The sequence below is a fragment of the Phodopus roborovskii genome, unplaced genomic scaffold (assembly GCF_943737965.1).
Source record: "Phodopus roborovskii unplaced genomic scaffold, PHOROB, whole genome shotgun sequence".
NCBI classification, from domain to species: domain Eukaryota; kingdom Metazoa; phylum Chordata; class Mammalia; order Rodentia; family Cricetidae; genus Phodopus; species Phodopus roborovskii.
The window spans coordinates 895,053-914,864 of record NW_026126410.1 but is presented as its reverse complement, the minus strand read 5'-3'; the positions used below and the strand labels follow the sequence as shown (position 1 = coordinate 914,864).

The following is a 19,812-nucleotide window of genomic DNA, read 5'->3' as shown; positions in this document are numbered from 1 at the left end:
TAAAATACTTTGCACCATGGGCCTTTTCTATTCCCTGAGCTTCTAGGACAAGATTCCATAACTCTAGGTGTTGGAAAATTGGAAAGGCTATTCCAGATATTTAAAAAATTCATTCTTATACATCTGTTGCTCTAGAATCACTTTTGGCATCAAAATCTGTATTAGTCAGGGTTCTCTAGAGGAATAGATAAATAGAGATAGATAGATAGATAGATAGATAGATAGATAGATAGATAGACAGACAGACAGACAGACAACAGACAGACACACACACACACACAGACAGACAGAGAGTGATTATGGCTTATAGGCTGTGGTCTAGCTAGTCCAACAATGGCTGTCTACAAATGGAAAAAGTCTAAGAATCTAGTAGTTGTTCAGTCCAAAAGGCTGAATATCTTAGCTGGTTTTCAATATATGCCAGAATCCTGAAGAAGCAGGCTCTAACACCAGTGAAGAAACAGACTTGTCAATGAGAATGAGGAAAATCAGGCAAAACCCAAAAATCTTCTTTCTTCCATGCCCTTTATATAAGCTGCCAGAAGGTGTGTCCCAGATTAAAGGTGGATCTTCCCACCTCAAAAGTGGGTCTTCCTACTTCAAATGATTTAATTAAGAGGAAAAAATCCCTCACAGGTGTATCCAGCTGCATGGATTTTGGCTATTTACATATGTCATCAAGCTGACAACCAAGAATAGCCATCACTACCTCTATCTCTGAGAGGAGCTCATGAGCAGTCACCATGCTTCCTATACTATGCAACTCTGATCTGCTTTCTGTTCCCTAGATATTTAACACCCAGGGCTTCTGTCAACATCATGTCTGCCTCCTCCATGTGTTACCTCCTGCTGCTCTCACACCCGAATGCCACTCTTCTGAGGACACCCACTGTTACCGCCATGTAAATCTGGTTTCTAGACTGTTTCCAATCACCTCTGCTTTCTCCCTTTGCATCAAAGGCCACAAATGGGGGTACTATGCTTACCTGTGTCTTTGTTTACTGTGTCCCCATTAAAAGTGGGAATAGAGCTGAACTTGTCCCCTATGAACTTCCTGCCCACAGAACTGTATCTGGACAGTAGAGAATGTTCAACGAATCTGTAGAGCCAGTCAATCCTTTGACAGAAAGTTTGTGCCTCGGTTTCTTGGCTTGTAAAACCAGAGCTGCCTCTGGGCAGGTGTCACACAGTGGAACCCCAGAGGACTCACAAGGCTGGCCTTTCCCCTCTTTGGTTCCCAAGTTAAATAAATGACAATTTTGTCCCTGTGGCTGAACAATGAGTGATGAAGTATTGCTAACCATTAGCCACCAAGGAGGAAGCATTCTGAACGCCTGGCTTTCTTTTCTTGGATCTGACTCGTCTACAAACCTTGATCTCATCTGTGAAGCCCTGAGATCTAGGGACTAGAACTTGGATTTGGACATGTTCCAAGACTTCCTCTTACTGACTATGTTATTTTGAGATTACTGTTTTGCAAATTTTAGACCTTGGAGGCTGCTCGTGAGTATAAAAATAAGATGTCAAAACAGTTTACCTATGATGTTCACCGTACTATCCACTTCATTTTTTATAGCTGAAGTCAGGACCGCATACTCAGGAGAAAGGTCACTTACTCCATTACTAAGCCCCAAAGATGACTCAACTGGTTCTTGCTAGGAAGAAGAAAAGAAAAAAGAATTGAGAACACTTCCTTTCCCTCCCTTTTCTTAGCTTCCATTCTCCCCTTGTCTAATTTGTTGGACCCTGGGGTTAGTCATTCACGTCATGTCCCAAATGCATCCCCTGCCTCTCTAAATTAGGCTGACATTAAAGAAGCTAGCTATTTGTTTTCTTTCATTTGCCTTCAAGGAAATGTTCTCAGCACATCTGGCCTTCAGGAAATACCTGCAGCTGCAGAGTCAAGCTCTGTGACTGAGCAGAGCTGCAGCACTGTCACACAAGTCCGGTGCTGCACAGGTCCCAAGTCTTCCTCCTCTGAGTGAGGACACAGAGGAACCAGGATTCTCTCTGAGGGAGAAGCTGTACCCCTGCTTTTGAAGTCACTCTTAGGACAAACTGTGCCTCCATAATCAGCCAGTGACAGGAGCCCAGTGGCAGGTGGCGAGTACTCAGGTACACTTTGTGGTGGGGATACAGCTGCTCGAGCGCACTGCACTGGTGGTCCAATGATAGCATAAGCCACTGCCTCAACTGAAGCCTCCTCTCACTGGCCCAGCACCAGGCAGGCAACCCACCTCCACAACTTGACATAAATGTCCTTGTGCCTAAAACTCCCACTCAGTCCAAGAAGCTACACAGTGGCTCTGACAAAAGGAGAAAGGGTCTTTCCTTGCTTAAACTCTGCATCTCTTCTTCATTCAAGTGTACTTGAACCTTCCACTCCCTGAGAGGACTGACCAATCAAGGAAAACAAGTCCTGAGGTACACATGACTCTTGGAACTTAGATAAGAGCTCTTCCTCCCAGCAAGACTACATTTGTTTCAATGATAGCAATAGTCCCCCCGCCCAAAAAAAAAAAAAAAGCCATATAAGACAACTCCCGAGGAATCCAAAATGGAAGAAGAGGCTGGAGGAGAATGAGGACGGGGCTGGAAGCAGAGGGGTACTGTGGAAGTGGTACATCAGGAGAACTTGGCATTCTAAGGTATATGAGGAATTCTCATCAGTTGCTCACACTGGGGAATCAAGATCAAATTGCATATAGTCTCCATGATCCTCTGGCAAACTCCCATGACAATTATGGCTTTAAAGGCATTGCCTTGATGTTCAGTTCAGCTTGAGAAAAGCTAAACAAAACAAAACAACAACAAAAATCTCACAGTAAGGTTTGCCAGCTTACCAAAGGTCAAACATCCGGAAGGGCCCAGGGCCGGCCCACTGAGCACTAACTTCAGCCCTTTCTCCCTCAGCATCTCATATTTTTTCCTTGTTAATAAGTTCCAATTAAAGGCTTGCCATTTGGTGGAGGGGGGGCTTACCAATTTTCCTTCCAGTCAAACATCTGAACAAATGCCTGCTTTTGCTAACTCTGCCTCCTGCATGCATGCCCTTGAAAAGTCCTATGGTCCTGCCTTGTCTCCATTGGCAGAATAAAACCCCCAGAGAACATGCTAAGAGGACTCTGGAGCCAGGGTCTGTCTGACTCTGCTTCTCACTAGTCTGCAGGCGGAATTTAACCCTGTAATCCCTTCTTAAGGCATTGCAGACGTCAGTGTGCTGAGAACAGTAATGGGTTCCATGCTACCAGGTGAGGTGAAGCTTAAGGAGAGACGAGGCATTCATTATCGAAAAATGGTTGCAACCAACAAAGGTCACCAATAAAACTTCCTAAATCCATTGGCCCCTTTCGCTAGTCCCTTCCCCTTAGCTCCATCTTCTGGCCCCAACAGGGAGGGCATTGTCTCCCGTGCGTACATGCACGCATGCATGTGTTTGAGACAGGGTTTCTCTGTGTAGACCTGGCTATCCTTGAACTCTCTCTCTGTAGACTACTCTGGCCTTGAACTCAGAGATCCTCCCGTTTCTGTCTCCTGACTGTTGGGTTAAACACTGCACCATGTCTCCCTTCTCCACAGCCTGAACCCTGAGACACTGCTAAGTGTGCCCACCTCTCACCCTGGCTCTCAATGGCCCAGAAAGGACAGGAAGAACTGATTCTCTGTGAGCTTCTTTTGTCTCCCACCCCTTTTTTAAAATTCTATTTCTAGATTTCTTATCAAAGTAATAAAAACTGGATTATTCTGACTTTGCAACAGAGACCTTTAAGTGTTTCACGTGATCTACAGTGTAACTGGCGGCAAGTGACATTTTTGTCACTTCTTGTGAGAGAAATTTATGACTCACTAAATTAATTTTCCAGGATCATGCTCCATTTAGCCTGGTGAGAGGCAGGAACTGAGCTAAGCATTTGCCTATGCAGCAGGTTCAAGTTCAGGGGCCTCTGTCTTCTGCATCCATCCTGACAGAGGCCCAGATGGACCAGGATGGAATAGAGATAGATGGGGTGGACCCCTGCTTCCCTCTGCCTACCTGGAGCTCTGCCTGAGGCAGAATTTCAACCAGTGGCCACTGGGAGACTATTTTGAACTTGCCTTACTCCTCCTGCTACCACTCAGGGCAAACTGTCATTGCTACTGTCACTCATAAGGGACAAAACAGTAACTTGTGCTGTACACCTCCCTGACAGGTCTCCTCTGAGGGTGTGGAGCAAATGATCCCAAGAGAGAAGCTTCAAAAGTCCAAAGTTTTGAAATAAGTACAAATGGGGATATCAAAAGCTAAACTGGGCCAGGAGATGGCTCAGCAGATAAAGGCACTTGCTGCCAAGCCTGATGACCTGAGTTCCATACCTGAGCCCCACATTGTGGTAGGAGAGAACACACTCCCCTAAGTTGTTCTCTGGCTGCCACCATACACTGAATATATGGGCATGTGCATGTGCACAGACATATCAATAAATAATAAATAACATAACACAAACATTTAAAAAAAACCTAAATTATAAACCCAAGGATTCCAAACTGTGAAAAGAGGTGACAGTTCTCTATGAGCATGCACAGAGACAGTGTAAGTGATAGATGTTCTATCCTGATCACCTCTAATGGTCCATTTCTGCCTTGTCTCAACAAAACCGCATTCTAGCCCAGCGAGTAAGACAGAGGCTCTTGTACAAAGTGATACCTGTGGCTACCTTGGTTTCTAAGTCTCTTGCCCTGCCCTAAAGAAACTAAACAAACAAACCATGCTCAGGCAGATTCCCTCCAAGTTGCATTAATCCTGCCAAATATTTAAGCTCAAAGACATCTTCTGCAATTACAGAATACAAGATCTAGTGTAGAACTTAAAGGATTTGTAAGCAAAAGGAAATGGGCACAATAGAGAGTTTTAATGGTGAGTTGTAGTCATCCTTACAATTGTGAAACATCCTGCTTTAGTGGCTTTCCTGCTTGGCTTGCTAGATGGGCTTAGAGTGGACCTGAGATAAAGTAGCAGAGGAGCTGGCAGCTGGAGCCCCTTCTGCCTTACTCTTGTGCTAAAGCACTTTGTCTAGATCTGTCTAGGCAAAGACAGACCAGTAGAATGACCATAAGAACATTTCCCACCCTGACCTACCTCCTGTCCCAAAATGCTCTCTTAAAGTCAATTTGAAGACATCAAATCTAAGGGCATCTCCAGAGCTCTGTTATCAAAAGGTCCAGGCTAAGCTTCACAAAGGCAGGGAACTGAACCCTGGAGGGTGCACAGGCCCCACCACAGCAGTCACAGCAGCACAGAGAACAACTGTGGCACAAACTTCAGCCTACAGTTATCTTTCCTTCCTGGCGCAAGGCTACCGTTATTTGACTCTTCCCTGTCTCTCACTGCAGTTTCTCTTTTGACCTTTGTCCTTGGCTCATTCCTCTTTTCCTTTTCTTTCCCTTCATCTCAGAGATGTCTTAGAGAAGGCCCACTCTCAAGGCTTCCAAAGTTGTTCTGGAATGAATGATTGCAACTTTGACCCTCATACAGCATGCATTTGCTTGCCAAGGCTGTCTCTCATTTCACTCACAAACAAGCTCCAGGTCTAGTATTCCCTTCCTGTATCACCCTCTTCAATCTGTTCCTGTCTTTACTGTCCGCTCCTCTCCATCGCATTGATCACCATCTCTGTCTATACTTGCTGGAGTCTGTCACTCTCTCCCTCCTGCTATGAGCTGCCATTAAATATAAACCCCACTGGGTCCTGAAACTTTGCCCCAAGTAGTTTAACTTTATTTCCTGAAGTTATCCATAGAAGTGTGAACAGGAACTTCCGGTAAGAAGCTGAGTCTGGAGAAACTGATCAACTTAGAATAGAACTTCAGTAATAGAAGGAAATTGGCATGTTGTAGACTCAGTACCAATTAGCTTACCATGAGGTAGCTTTAGCCTCCATAATAACCATCCTTGCCCCCTCTGTGTCAAAGTTAACTTCTTGTGACTAATCAATAAGAACTTTAAAAAATACATTAACATATTAGTCTACTATCTTCCACCATCTCCAAAACTAAAAGTGTCATCAGATATGAGGCCTATGGAAAGGCTGCCCCATCTCTCTGTAAACACCTCCCTCACAGGCCCATCTATGTACGTATTTTAAACTTTCTTGACTTGTGACTTTTTTGATTATGCAAAACTATAAAACGTCATGGAACTGCTACCACATTGGAACATGGAATTTAGAGTGACCTAAATCTATGTAGCAGAGCCACAGTCACTCAAATATAGCTCTAGAATAAAGTATTATTTCTTTCCTTTAAGGTGAAAGCTATTGTTTCTGTGTCCATAGAAATGATTTAGCCCACCAGCAGAAGGGGAGGACCAGAGATGCTCCTAGTTGGCTTCATCCTCCGAGCCTGCTTTATCCAGAGCAGTTCTGGTGTGTTTTCAACAGAACGCTGAAACAGTTTCCACTCTAAAGAGTGTTCTCAAGCAAGGAAGGGGCTGCTGCAGGAGCAGCTCCCACAGACGGTCACTGCCCTGTCTAACTGGGAATCCACAGTTTGAAACCAGTTCTCGTCTCTGTCACAGGAAATAGTCCTTCGAGAAAGTTCTATGGAACTGTCTGCTTTTCCATAACTTCTATCCACGTCTGCCCTCAGAACTAACAGAGACTTTCACAAAGTGACTTTAGGCCCCTTGCTATTCTGTTTCCATGGTGATGCTGATGCTTTGACCTGGAAATACTTGTGTTTTCCTTTGCAAACAACACCCCTGCCTTCCTCCCAAGGCAGGAAGCACTCATTCATATCCATCTTACCTGTGTGTCTATATTTTCCATTGTTCTCCACACAAAACTCACTCAAATTAAGCCAGTTTCTATATTCATTCAGAGAAAACCAAATAACTCTAACCTCTAGGCCTTCATTCATGAAGTTCCTGAAACTAGAGAGCATGGGCCATCTGATCTGGGCCACATCTCCCCCCACCCCAAGGTCTGCCTCAGCTTCTGTGGTTTCCAAAAAGCTGAGGCACTGACTCTATGAAGCTATGCCATCTTGGGAAAATGACTCAGCCCCTGTGCCTATATTTCCTTGATATGGAAAAGGGAGAAAATCTGACCATTGCAGGAAGAACTAAACAAGGTAACAAGATCACTTAAAGGAACTAAAAATTGTCAACACCTACTGCTCTACCCACTTTTAGCCTTATTGTTCTTGGTCTTGCCTATATTCCCACAGAGCAATCTGTTCCATGATATTTTCTGAAACACATACATTCATTGGCAATGTTCAGTCTAGCAATGCTTGAGGGTGTTTCTCTTATTCTAGCTTCCTTAGGTAGACAGGTAGCTCCATGTAGACAGGTTCATTTCAGTGACATGTGGCTTACTAAGAGCGCAGGGTACACTCTCAGATCAAGAGTGGCAAAAATGAAGAACTTTAGACAACGTTACAAAAATGTGACCGAAGCCCGGAAAATGATGGGCCAATGGCAGGCAGGACCACACCTCAACCAGGACTGGGAAGATGCTTGTTTCTCTGCCCTCTGCTTAAACTTTAATTGCCTTTCAGGGCCCCAAAGATGGACTTGAGGGTTTCCCTAGACCGCTCTGTTCTTCCCGATGTGGACAAGAAGGAAGGGTTTTTAGTCAGGTATGTATCTCTAAGAGGTATTTTGTCCCAAACCATTGACTTTGGGAAGAACTGGCACAAGCAACTTCATATTGGTTTGAGAAAGGGCTTACTATGAAGCCCAGACTTGCCTTAAACTTAATATCCTGCTGCTTCATCTTTGTAAGTGTGGGGATGATGGAAAACACTGCCACACCCAGTGTGACTCCATTTTAACCCTGACAGCTTCTCCCCTCCATCTCCACTCCCACTATAAAGCCATGAATCTTGGAGAAATTGTTTGGTGGAGCAACAATGAACATGTCTGTGCCCCAGGGAAAAGCTTCAGTACCTGGCTATTGTGCCCTCAACATTATTTGCTAATTAAATCTTTAGCTTGAATTGAGGAATGGGAAGTGCTTGCTCCAACAGGTAACTGCAGTTCTAGGAACATATGTACAATTTTCTCAGTAGACATTTACCATACAACTGAAGAATTCAGCTTAGGTATTTTGTTAGTTTCACTGTTTTGTCAGAGTTGTTTTTATTTTTATTTTTAGTTTATTTTATTGAGACAGGACCTTGTGTAGCACAGGCTGGCCTCAAGCTTGCTATATGGCTGAGGCTTATGTTAAAACCCCTGGTCCTTTCATCTCCACCTCCCAAGCTCTGGGATCACAGGCCTGTGCCACCACCCCTGGCTCAGTTTATATATTTTTGACTTGCAACAACAAAAAAAAAAATGAGTAAACTTTTAATAGTTTATTAAAGAAAATCTTTTGACTACATGATCCCAGAGCAACCATGGAATCATTCTTTGGAATGATTTGGAATTTGGAAACATTCTGCAGATACCCTAAGTCAAGCAATATCTTTAGCAACTATGGGCCCCAAAACTGGGGAAACCTGATGCCAATCCCACTGTAATATTGCAAGGCATGTGCAAAAGAAAAAAAAAAAATCCACATCCAATAGTTAGGCTGCACTATGTATGATTCATCAGCCCCTCTGCTGAAGAAACAATGTCCCCTGAGGAACAGTGTTAATCATAACTTTGTTACACAAGGATTTCATAACATTCATTGCTAAGCAGGAACTTCACTCACATGGTTGCACCGAAGGCCTCTCAGTTCCTGGGTAAACAGGGCTAAGAGCCACCCAGGGCTGTGCCTTCCACAGCATGCTCATTTTAGTGGCCCCACAAAAGACAAGCCCCACAAGGCTGATGTAACCAAAGGCTCTCTTTCCTCATGAGAACCCCACATGCCGTCCACCTTGGGGTTCACATTTCCTCACATTGCCACAGTCCTGAAATGCTGCATGTCTTAACCTTGACTGTGGGCCTCAGTTTCCCAGCAAGCAGTTTTTCTGTCTTAAAGAGACATAATATAATGATCTACCATACACACACACACACACACACACACACACACACACACACACACACACACATATACTCTTTGGTATTTGATATTAAATGAAATATAATGGTCATATGTGGGAAATATATTAAAAAAGTAAGCATTATTCTATCATTTTCTAACTACGGTTATGAAATTAAATCTGTACCCTAATATAAAGCCCTCGACTCCCATCACACATATTTTACTTATGTGTTTATTAAATAAATGTTTATGTATCCACTCAATTATCGAACATGAATTATTTGTTCTACACAATAGTCACTGACTGCTGTGGAAATAGTAATATAATCAACTAATCATATCTAACATTACAGCAAATTCTTCAAGCTATGTATTTGTGGGGAGAAAAAAAGTTATACCTCTCTTACTGGACAAGATGCTGAAAATGTAGATTTAAAGAAATAGCACAGTGGAAAACAATATGGCTAATAACAACTAGTATTTTATTTTTTATATTTATTTATTTATTGTTTTTTTGAGACAGAGTTTCTCTGTATTACTTTGGAGCCTGTCTGGAACTTGCTCTGTAGACCAGGCTAGTCTTGGACTCACAGAGATTCTCTTGCTTCTGCCTCCCGAGTGCTGGGATTAAAGGTGTGCACCACCAATGAATGCCTGGCTATAACTGGTCTTTTATAATCACAGGGAGAAAATAATCTTTTTAAATAAGAAGATATGTAGGAAAACCCCACAGATTAAAAACTAAACCACTCATACTGGTTGGGGTGGTTCCTGTCTATAATCCCTGCACTAGAGAGGCCCAGGGAAGAGCACTGCTGTAAATCTAGAGCCTGCCTATGCTATACAGTGAGACCATGTCTCAAAGAAAAGCCAACCAACCAAGCAAACAAACAAAGAAAAGTCACACACACACACGCACACACACACACACACACACACTTAAAAATCACACTTGGTTCTCTTTCTTGTCTGAAACAAAGTTTCTATATTTTATGGTCCAGGACAACCTCATCCTCAAAATCTCCCTATTTTAGCATCTTGAATTCAAGGATGATACCAGGGAGCCTGTCAAATTCATCAGCTAAAATAACGATGCCATGGTATTTTTAAAGGGTATTTACTTTTAAAGATATATGGTAAAATATTTAAAGAAGAAATAACATATTTGAAACTTGCTTCAAAATATTTTGACAGCTATCAGAAATTGTTTCTATAAGTCAAAATGGGTCAAATATCTATGGTGTCACATTGGAAGTCGGGAAAAGCATGGAAGCAGGAATGAAGCAAATATGGTAGAAGTTGATTAATACTAAAATCAGGGTATGCTCCAGTGTACATCTGACTCCTTCCTATAATATACAAATTTTCCACAATAAAACTCAACAAAATTCATTACTGATCCTGCACTTTTTAATTATTATTTTTATTTGTGAATGTGTGTGAGTGTGTGTTACTGCAGAAGAAAGAAGAGGGCTTGGGATCTCTCGGAGTTGAAGTTGAAGGTGGTTGTGAGCCACCGGACATGGGTGCTAGGAACCAAACTTGGGCCTTCTAGAAGCACTGTTAACCACCCAGCCGCCTCTCCAATCCCTAATCCTTTGCTATTTTTAAAACAAATAAGACACTGAAAAATATCAAAAATGAAACCAAGTATCACTGCTCACCAGTCTCCCTAGAGTACTTACTTTCCATTGCAGAGATACACACCTCTAAACCTCCAACAGCTAGCTAAGTTTTCCCCCAAACTCTAACTACAGGGACCAGAGAAATGGCTTCTCCATTCCCAGCACTTGCTCTTCTCGAGGATCCAGGTTCTTGGAGCACAGATAGAAGCCCACAACTGTCCATAAACCCAGCCCAGCTCCAAGGGATCTGAGGACCTCTGGCCTCTGTAGGTACCAGGAATGTACATGGTACGTAGACATACAGGCAGGCAGCCTATACACATTTTAAAAAATAAATAAATCTAACAGCAGTTAACCATGTGTATATCACAATCCTATACATAAGATTCAACCAACCACTGATCTATAGTAAACATGTATAGACTTCTTTTCTTGTGATTATTCCCTTAAAGATGTAACACAACAACTTTTATGTAATATTAGGTACTAAAAGTAACTAAGGGGTAATTTAAAGTAAATGGGGTTCTATGCAAACACTACATACATCATTTTCCATGAGGATACCTTGCTGAGGAGGGGAATCATGGGGACCAGGCCCAAATGACAGCCCAGGATATTGTCCCTTCCCAAACCTAATGAGATACCTAAATTAAGTCCCTTTGTATTTTTTTACTTTTTTTTTTTATTATAAATCAGAATTTTCCACATCTAGTTCAAGCTCAGTTCTAAGGAGCCGTGGGACCTTGCACACAAGCCACTCAACTCTTATATGTCAGTCAGTCAGTCCCTCCCTCTGCACACAGAAGCCAGTGACCGCCATCCCGTCAAGGGTGGTCTCTGCGTCTCTAACTGCACTCTCTGCCCTTTGCTTAGCAACTGATGGGCTCTCTCAGTCAGGTCAGGCATGGGATTTGACACCTCTCTCACTATGTAACAAGGGCTACACCTTCTGTGTAACAAGAGAACTGAAGTGTAGGGGTGGTCAGACCACGTATTTGACTGAAACCCTCCAACACACATAGAGAACCCCTGAGACACACGTTAATGGAGTGTCTGAGTTACTGTGTTCCCAAGTTCATGACAGAGCAGACAGAAAGATGGTTTATACTTCTTGATAGATGTACATAATAATAGCTATAGCTTTCAAACATATTTCATAGCCTGAAAACATATCTCACTGTATTAGACCTAAGTTGGTCGCTGGAGCTTGGTTGGAGCTGAGTAACAGACTAAGGAGAGGTGGCAGTCAAGCTCTGTGAATCTGTTACGCCATTTGTACTTTTTCTCTGGGACACTGGAGTAAGCTAAGCATATGTGTACTTGAGTCTGAAAGTGGGTACATGCAGAGGAGGAAATATAAATAGCACATAAAACACAACAGCAAGAGGAGAAAGGGCAAAGCCTCCACAAGGTCCTGTTACTTGCTCTGATGAGACAGAATATGAATCGTTAATATATGGCCACAACACGGGCTTTCTAAACAACCAAAGATTACCTTGATGTGCTTAACTCGCTCTTCTTTTTCTGTCTTTGGTTTCTTTCCTGTGGCAACAAAAAGGTAGTTCCAGATCAATTCATGATGGACAGAGAAAGATGGGTTTTCCCACATTTTCTACATTAAATTCTTTCCAAAACCCACTGCGCCTAAACTATACAAGCACAAAACTACAAATGTATCTTTTTTGCCTTGGGTGCCTTGAAAGTCATTATTCCAAGGCAAGTAAGTAAATATAGAATTATCACCTCTAGAGTGAACAAGTGTTCTACCATTCAAAGTGATGACAGAAGCAGAAAAGAAGAAACTAAAGGGTATCGTGGTCTACAGCGAGGGATCATTTATTTAGTCAGTAAACAGCTTTACCTTTCTTAGAAGGTCGTTCAGATAAGGGCAACATCCGGTACACTCTGAAGGCATTGTTTCCTTTCTTTATACTTCTATCTTTCACTTCTTCAATATCAGGCAAGGAATTCATGGCACATCGAAAATTTGCTTTCCATGTTTTCGGATCAGGTTTATCTACTCCTGGTTGATGCTTTCCTAGCAAAATAGCCAAAAACAAAGAAAAGGGGGGTGGGCATTAACACAGGGGGAAAGGTCTAAAAACAGTTCAGACAGACAGACAGACAGGCAATGAAAAGCCTCTTTGTTTCAGATAATTAACTATCCTGCTTTGCTGGAAGCTGGAACATGTCTAAGGCACAGGCATTTTATTTCAAAACTCTAGACAACAGGGACCACAGTGGTCTTTCCGGTTCTACCATATAGTTTGAAATGAAAATAAAATGGTAGACTGAAGAATCAAACGATACGTAAGACTAGAAAGTCAACAAGCAGAATTAACAAGCTCTAAATATTAAATAAAGTCCACTTCTGAAGATAGCTCCCTGCAGAAATTTTGCAATAAATATATAAATTACTATAAGTTAGTAGTGCTGAAGGTCCCCTAGTAACTGACCCCCAAGAACTTATGAAAATACCACATCTATGGGAATTTTAAGGATTAAGAACCTCTAGGAAGAGTGGGACATCACTTCTGAGTGATGCTGTCTATACTCCTCATACATGTCCTTGATGTACCTAGGAACAAGTCGAGGGATTTCAGAGCTGCCTTCATGAGCCATAAGCAAAATTCGCTAATAGCAACTGCGTAAAAAAGCAAGGCAAGGGCTACTACCTGTATGGATCGCCCAGTTCCTGAAGAGTGGAGCATCCTTCTCCACATCCCACCCATGTCTAGCTGCATGCATCCAGGGGATCTGGAAAATCTTCTTTTCCTGAAATGGGGGGGGGTGGTGGTAAGTAAAAACTGAAGTCATGGGGTTTGACTGAGGACAGCATGTACTACTGAAGTGCTAAATTTCACAACTAAGCAAAACTGAGCATGTGAGGGTCTACAATAAGGTTGACTGTAAATCACTTGGCAAATCTGAAGACTCAAGTTCAAGCACCCACATAAAAAGCCAGGTGTGGTGTATGCCTGAGTCTAGGCCAGGGTTACGACTGTCGTGAAGAAACACATGACTGAAGCAATTTGGAAGGAAAGGGTTTATTTGGCTCATGTTTCCACATCATTTTTCATCATCAAGGAAGTCAAGATGGAAGCTCAAACAGGATAGGAACCTGGAGACAGGAGCTGATGCAGAGGCCATGGAAGGTTGCTGCTTACTGGCCTGTTCCCCATTGCTTGCTCAGCCATTTTTGTTTGTTTGTTTTCTTTTCTTTCTTTTTTTAAAAATAGAATCCAGGACCACCAGCCCAGGGATAGCACCAGCTACCATAGCCTGGGCCCTCCCCCATCAATCACTAATTGATAAAATGCCCTATAGCCAGATCTATGAATACATTTTCTTAATTGATATCCACTCCTCTCAGATGACTTTTAGCTCGTATCAAGTTGGCAGTAATCTACCCAGAACAGCCTATAATCCCAGATCTGGGAAAGTAGAGACCAGAAGATTCCTGGAGCATGCTGGCCAACTAATTTGCTCAATTAGTAGGTCCCAGGTCAGTGAGAGACACTCTCTCAAAAAATAAGGTGGAGAGCCATTAAGGAGGATATCCAGCATCAAACATGCACATGGCAAACACATAGGCATGTACACATACAACACACACACACACACACACACACACACACACACACACACACAAAATCCGGGAAAAACAAAAACCTTAAATTAAAAAAAATATCCCACTGCCCCACTGGATCCCTAATTCTGACAATATCCGAAGGAGGGAATTCAGGATCTTGAACAGCCTGGCAGAACAGGAGTGTATTGTAAGGTCAAAGGTGAAGATTGATGCTACAATGATGTGTCCCATTATTTGTTTCCCTTCCCTTTCGTACAGCCACAGATAACTGGTCACTGGTGAAACTTCTAGTACATGTTTTATAATTTCTTCTTGACAAGCTGCTAAAGAATGGTCTACTGTGTTGGAGGCCAGTGCCACAGAAAACAAGCATCTTCAGTTTTGCATGGGTATTTACCTAACACAGAGGTTATGTGTGTGTGCTGTTCTAATCGCTCCGGGTCAAAGACATCCAGTCTGTGAGGTCAAATTCATTCTCTGGCAAAAAGTTCCATACAAACCTCATACTGGACTCCATCTTCCTTACCACCTGAGCACAACTCACAACTGCTTAAATCAAACCCAGCAACCCACGCTCAGAAACTAATGCTCTAGAAAAAGATCCTGCTCATAGAGAGACCTCGTGGGTGAAAAGAAAGGTGGGTGCTCACCCTCAGACCATGCCTGTGCACTGCACACCTGACTGTGCGTGACCATGTGAGGCCCACTTTTGTTTCTTGCAATGGAGAAAGCGCTAAGCAGATGCTTATATTTTCCATTGTACAAATGAGAGGACCGAAGAAAGTAATTCAATTTTGCCAAGGAACTTTTGGTTCAGCATATCTAAATCCCTTATTAATCCACACACTGTCACCCTAGATTCAGATTCTCTGCCCTGCTGTCTTGCGTGGAATGATAGTGGGGTTAGGGGGCATGGTGGGGAGGTGTGTTTTGTTTTGTTTTGTTTGTTTGTTTGCCTGTTTAAAGCTTTGGGGCAGTTCTGATCACTGCTAAGTTCCAGGGATACCTCCCTGCCTCACACAATGAAGAAGAAAAAGGAAGGTCAGTAGGGGATTTCCACCAGCAGACCTCACACAGTGAAATCTCAACAGTCTCAAAGAGACCTCTATACAGAATCATGCACAGAGACTGAGCTGACAGTATTTTAAAATGATGGAGAGTTTCCAAAACTGTTATGTTATTAACAGTCCGTTAATAAAGAAGAACTGAAAGTGACAGGCATTTTCATAAACTCTTCCTTGTCCACTTTGTGTCGCCCACCTGTGGGCCAACAAGTGGGGGAATCTGAAGGCTGAGTGGGGTTTTAACTTTCTTTTTAATGTGTGTGAAAATCAAAGAATAGGATTGCTTAATGATGCTCTTGTGAAAATGAACACAAATAAAAAGGAACTAGTTTCATGGAAATGTTTTCCCTGCTGCCTAGATTTCAAAATAGTAGAAGATGCTACCAGGAAGCTGGGGGAGAAAGCACATCAACAGTATTAAACCACCAATGGTCCAGCGCTGGACTCTGTAGGCTGTAACACATGCTGCAATGCAGCCAGGCAAGATGCATCCACCAGTGAAATAGTGGCATGGATGATAGTAACCAGCTACTTTCTGATTGTATTTGGGGTCAGCTCCACAGGTGGGAGTTTGTGCTGTACTGTAAACCTATTCAGAAGCCACGGCTGTGAAAGTCGTAGGCCCTAGTTGAGAACCTGGTGCAACTTTCTTGCTAAGTTGCAATGTTGTCAAACTACTTTCTGAGTATTTTTGTTTAGAACCATAGAATAGTGTTGTTCTCAACATAGCTAGAGAAGTTTCTTTTTGCAGTGGGTAGCATTCCATGCAGACTTGTAGTCAAAGTGCCGAGAATGAGTGACTACTGAGTGTTCAGATCTATATCAATCTCCTCAAGCCCCAGGGAACATCACAGAAGAAGGGGTAGAAAGACTTGAATGTTGGGAGAATGGGGAGGAGTACTGTGACAGGACATGACCACCGTATTTATGAACTACCAGCAGCTAAGTTACCTACACAAAACCAAGCCAGTCAAAATTTAGAACAGAAGAGGGATGGGCTCCCAAAGTCTCACCCTGGCTGAGGAGCTGTATTGTCAACTGATGGCTGCTCCACAAGGGATGGCCATTTTCCTTTGGGGGTGTGGCTGCTAAAACATTGCTCATGCTCTGGCAGCTAGCCCCACAGCCATGCACATGTTGGAGTTACTAATGGAACTCATTGGGTAACTTAAAACAAAAAGACAGTAAATATGAAGGTTGGGCAGGGTATATTTGGGGAGGTCCAGGAAGAGAGGGAAGGGGACATGGGAATGGGTATGATCAAAGTATATTGCTTACATGTGTGAAACTGTTAAAGAATAAATATAAAGTATTCTTAAAAAGGATTCCAGATTTTTTTCCCCTGGAATTCACCCCTATAATTTAAAGCTTCCTGCTTAAAAATACAGACTCTAACTAGGTGGTGGCACATGACTCTAATCCCAGTAGTTGGGAGGCAGAGGCAGGTGGATCTCTGTGAGTTCAAGATCAGACTGGTCTACAAAGTGAATTCCAGGACATCCAGGGCTGTCTCAAAACAAAAACAAAAACAAAAACAAAAAAAAAAAAAAAGAAAAGAAAGAAAAAAAAAAGAAAAATACAGACTCTGAAGAATGTGTTGTACTTTTTTTTTCTAGATGGAAAGAGTTCAGATATAACACAATCTGAATTCTATTCTCTACAAGACACAGATTCAAGCATTGCATGCATGTGCACACACACACACACACACACACACAAGCACGCGCACGCGCATGTACACACACATACATTTTTTGCATACACACAAATGTGGTCTCACATGAATCAAACAAAAATCATGAAATCATAAAAAAGATGACTAAACCTAGCAATTGCCAGTACAGATAATCCTGACACTGGTAAAGAACCCAAATAGACCTGAATCGCTAAAGAATTACAAGCTAAAACAAGCATCTCACCCCCACCAGCATGGCTAGAGAGGAAATAAGAGAAAACTAGAAGATAAAAAGCATTTGTGAGGTTTAGGAGACACTGGAACTCCTGAGGTTTGGGAGACACTGAAATCCCATGCACTGCTCAGCCACTCTGGGAAATCCTCCGTCCATCCCTCAGAAAGTTAAACACACAAGGTGCCTGCTGGCAACATCACAGTTTCACTTAATGTCTGGATGTGTGCTCAAAGAATTACACATATTCAACAAAAACTGTTAGTATGGATGTGCACATACTTGCAAAGCCCAAAGACAGGAACAGCAGGAACGCCCACCTGCTGGTGAGTCCATGAACTGTGTGGCACATATAGACAGTGGAATATGCTTCATGTATTCCATTGGAATCATTCCATTTAGTTTATACATACCAGGAACAAAGTACTGACACATGCAATCACATGGGTGAATTTTACACGACTGTTCTGACATAAAGAACCCCAACACAAAGGAACAAACATCAAACGGCTCCATTTATATGGGATGGCCAGGAATAGCAAAGCTACACCGGCTGAAGACAGCTCAGCAGTTGCCAAGAACTAAGGAAGGAAGAAATGGGCAGTGACTGGTTAATGAATATGGTGTTTTACTTGGACGGGGTGAAAAAAAAATGTTTGGAAGGAGATGGGGGTGATAGCTATGGAACACTGTGAAGGTGCCTACTGTCTCTGAATGTACACCCTAAAATAGTTAAAGTGGTAAGCTTTTTAAAAACTTCACCTAACTTTTAACTAGTTTTTTTCATACTGTATAAAAAAAACACTGCTAAATAAAAGTATCCCCGAGCTTTAAAAATACTTTAATGGAAAATATGAGTTTTGTTTTAAACATGCATTTTACTTTGTATTTGTGTGTGTGTGTGTGTGTGTGTGTGTGTGTGTGTTAGCCTATGTATATGTGAGTGCAGAATCAGAGGACAGAGGACCCCCTGGAGCTGGGGTTATAACTGGTTCAGAGTCACCCAATGTGGATGCTGAGAACTGAAGTAGAGTCCCCTCCAATAGCAGTATCCTCTCTTAACTACTGAACCATCGCTCCAGAATCAAGATTCATTTTAAAACTGAGATTTGAAACAAGCATTCTTGTCAGAGATCCCTGTGCTTCCATAGACAGAAACAGTGTAGCTACATGTCTGTGTACCCCCCCCATGCGTCTTCAGAGTCCAGTGGCCCAGAATCCCTCATAGTCCTGCATACGTGATGTTTGTACACACTTCGACTAGAAAGACTGCTCCTGAGTCCTCCCATGTGTGCATATAAACAGACCTACCCAACTGAGGAAGAACGGCCTGAGCTGAGAAAATCACCTGAGGCTCTCTTGAGCAGGGGGAACTGCACGTACCTTGGTCCCCATGGAAACTAGTTCTGTCATCTCCCTCTGTCTGCTTCATTTTCCTCCAACAATGATAAGATGTTCTAACTGGTTTGTTCTTTCTGTTTGGACTTTTTACCTTGTACAGAGATAGCCTTAAAAACACAAGCCTGTTTCAAAGTGAAGAAAAGAGAAAGCTCTTTGATCCGAGGAGTTGCCACAGTGCCTTGGTCTAAATGAACCTCTAATGTGAATATCAATAGCCAGAATGGAAATCACACAAAGCTACAAGAGAAATGATGATCCCAGCAGTGAATGCCTCCTTCATTCCTAAATGAATGCCCCCCCCAACTCCAATTACCCATACAGACAAATCTAGAACTAGCCTGGATTCTCCAACAAGCCAATGAAAGAAAGAGAGAAAGAAAGAAAGGAAGGAAGGAAGGAAGGAAGGAAGGAAGGAAGGAAGGAAGGAAGGAAGCAAGCAGGGCTCTTACTGCTCATAGTCAGAAGAGAACTGAGAGTCATAAAACTGAACTTGCAAACCAAACACAGACATACTTCAAAAAGATTATGCACCATAGACTTTATACCTGAAGTACAGGATGGTTCAACATATGTAAGTCAATAAAAGCAATGAACCACATAAATGGACTTAAAGACAATAATAACATGATCATCTCAATAGATGCAAGATCCAACATATCTTCATGATAAAAGTTCTAGGTAAAGTAGACTAAAAGGAACATAAGAAAGCTATAGAGAAACTCAAGACAATGTCATCATAAATGAAGAAAAGCTTAAATCAATCCCACTGAAATAAGGAATGAGATTCCTTTGCAATACTGTGCTCTAGCAAGTGCTAGAGTAATAAGGCAAGAGAAGGAAATTAAAGGGATATAAATAAGGAAAGAAGTCAAACCATCTCTATTTGCAAATGACATGATACCATACCTTGGAGATCCTAAAAATTCTACTGAAAAACATCTAGAAATGATAAATCCAGCAATGTGGCAGGATACAGAGTCAAGAAAGCATCTTCAACAATGATGCTGGGGAAACCTACTATCCACATGCAAAGAAAAGAAATTAGACCTGTATTTATCACCTTTCACAAAAACTAACTCCAAAGAGATCAAAGACCTAAAGGTGAAACTCCTATAAGAAAACACAGGCAGCACTTGCATGATATGGGGACAGGAAATGACTCCCTGGATAGGACTTGAGTGGACCAAGAATTAAGGTCAATAGTTGACAAGTGGGACTTTATGAAACTAAAGGCCTTCCACACAACTAAAGAAATAATCAGCA

At 42.3% G+C, this 19,812-nt stretch overlaps 1 protein-coding gene across 4 annotated transcripts in view; it reads right to left on the bottom strand.

Annotated features, from left to right (window-relative positions):
• The window catches only part of Irf2 (interferon regulatory factor 2), a 103,740-nt gene that overhangs the window by 26,577 nt on the left and 57,351 nt on the right, over positions 1-19,812 (bottom strand). For all 4 annotated transcript variants that reach the window (XM_051182402.1, XM_051182401.1, XM_051182400.1 and 1 more), the window contains 4 exons: positions 13,261-13,360; positions 12,447-12,623; positions 12,081-12,127; positions 1,538-1,655 (listed from right to left, as the gene is read on the bottom strand). In XM_051182402.1, the coding sequence (XP_051038359.1) occupies positions 1,538-1,655; positions 12,081-12,127; positions 12,447-12,623; positions 13,261-13,360 (442 nt within the window). The remainder of the gene's footprint in view (positions 1-1,537; positions 1,656-12,080; positions 12,128-12,446; positions 12,624-13,260; positions 13,361-19,812) is intronic.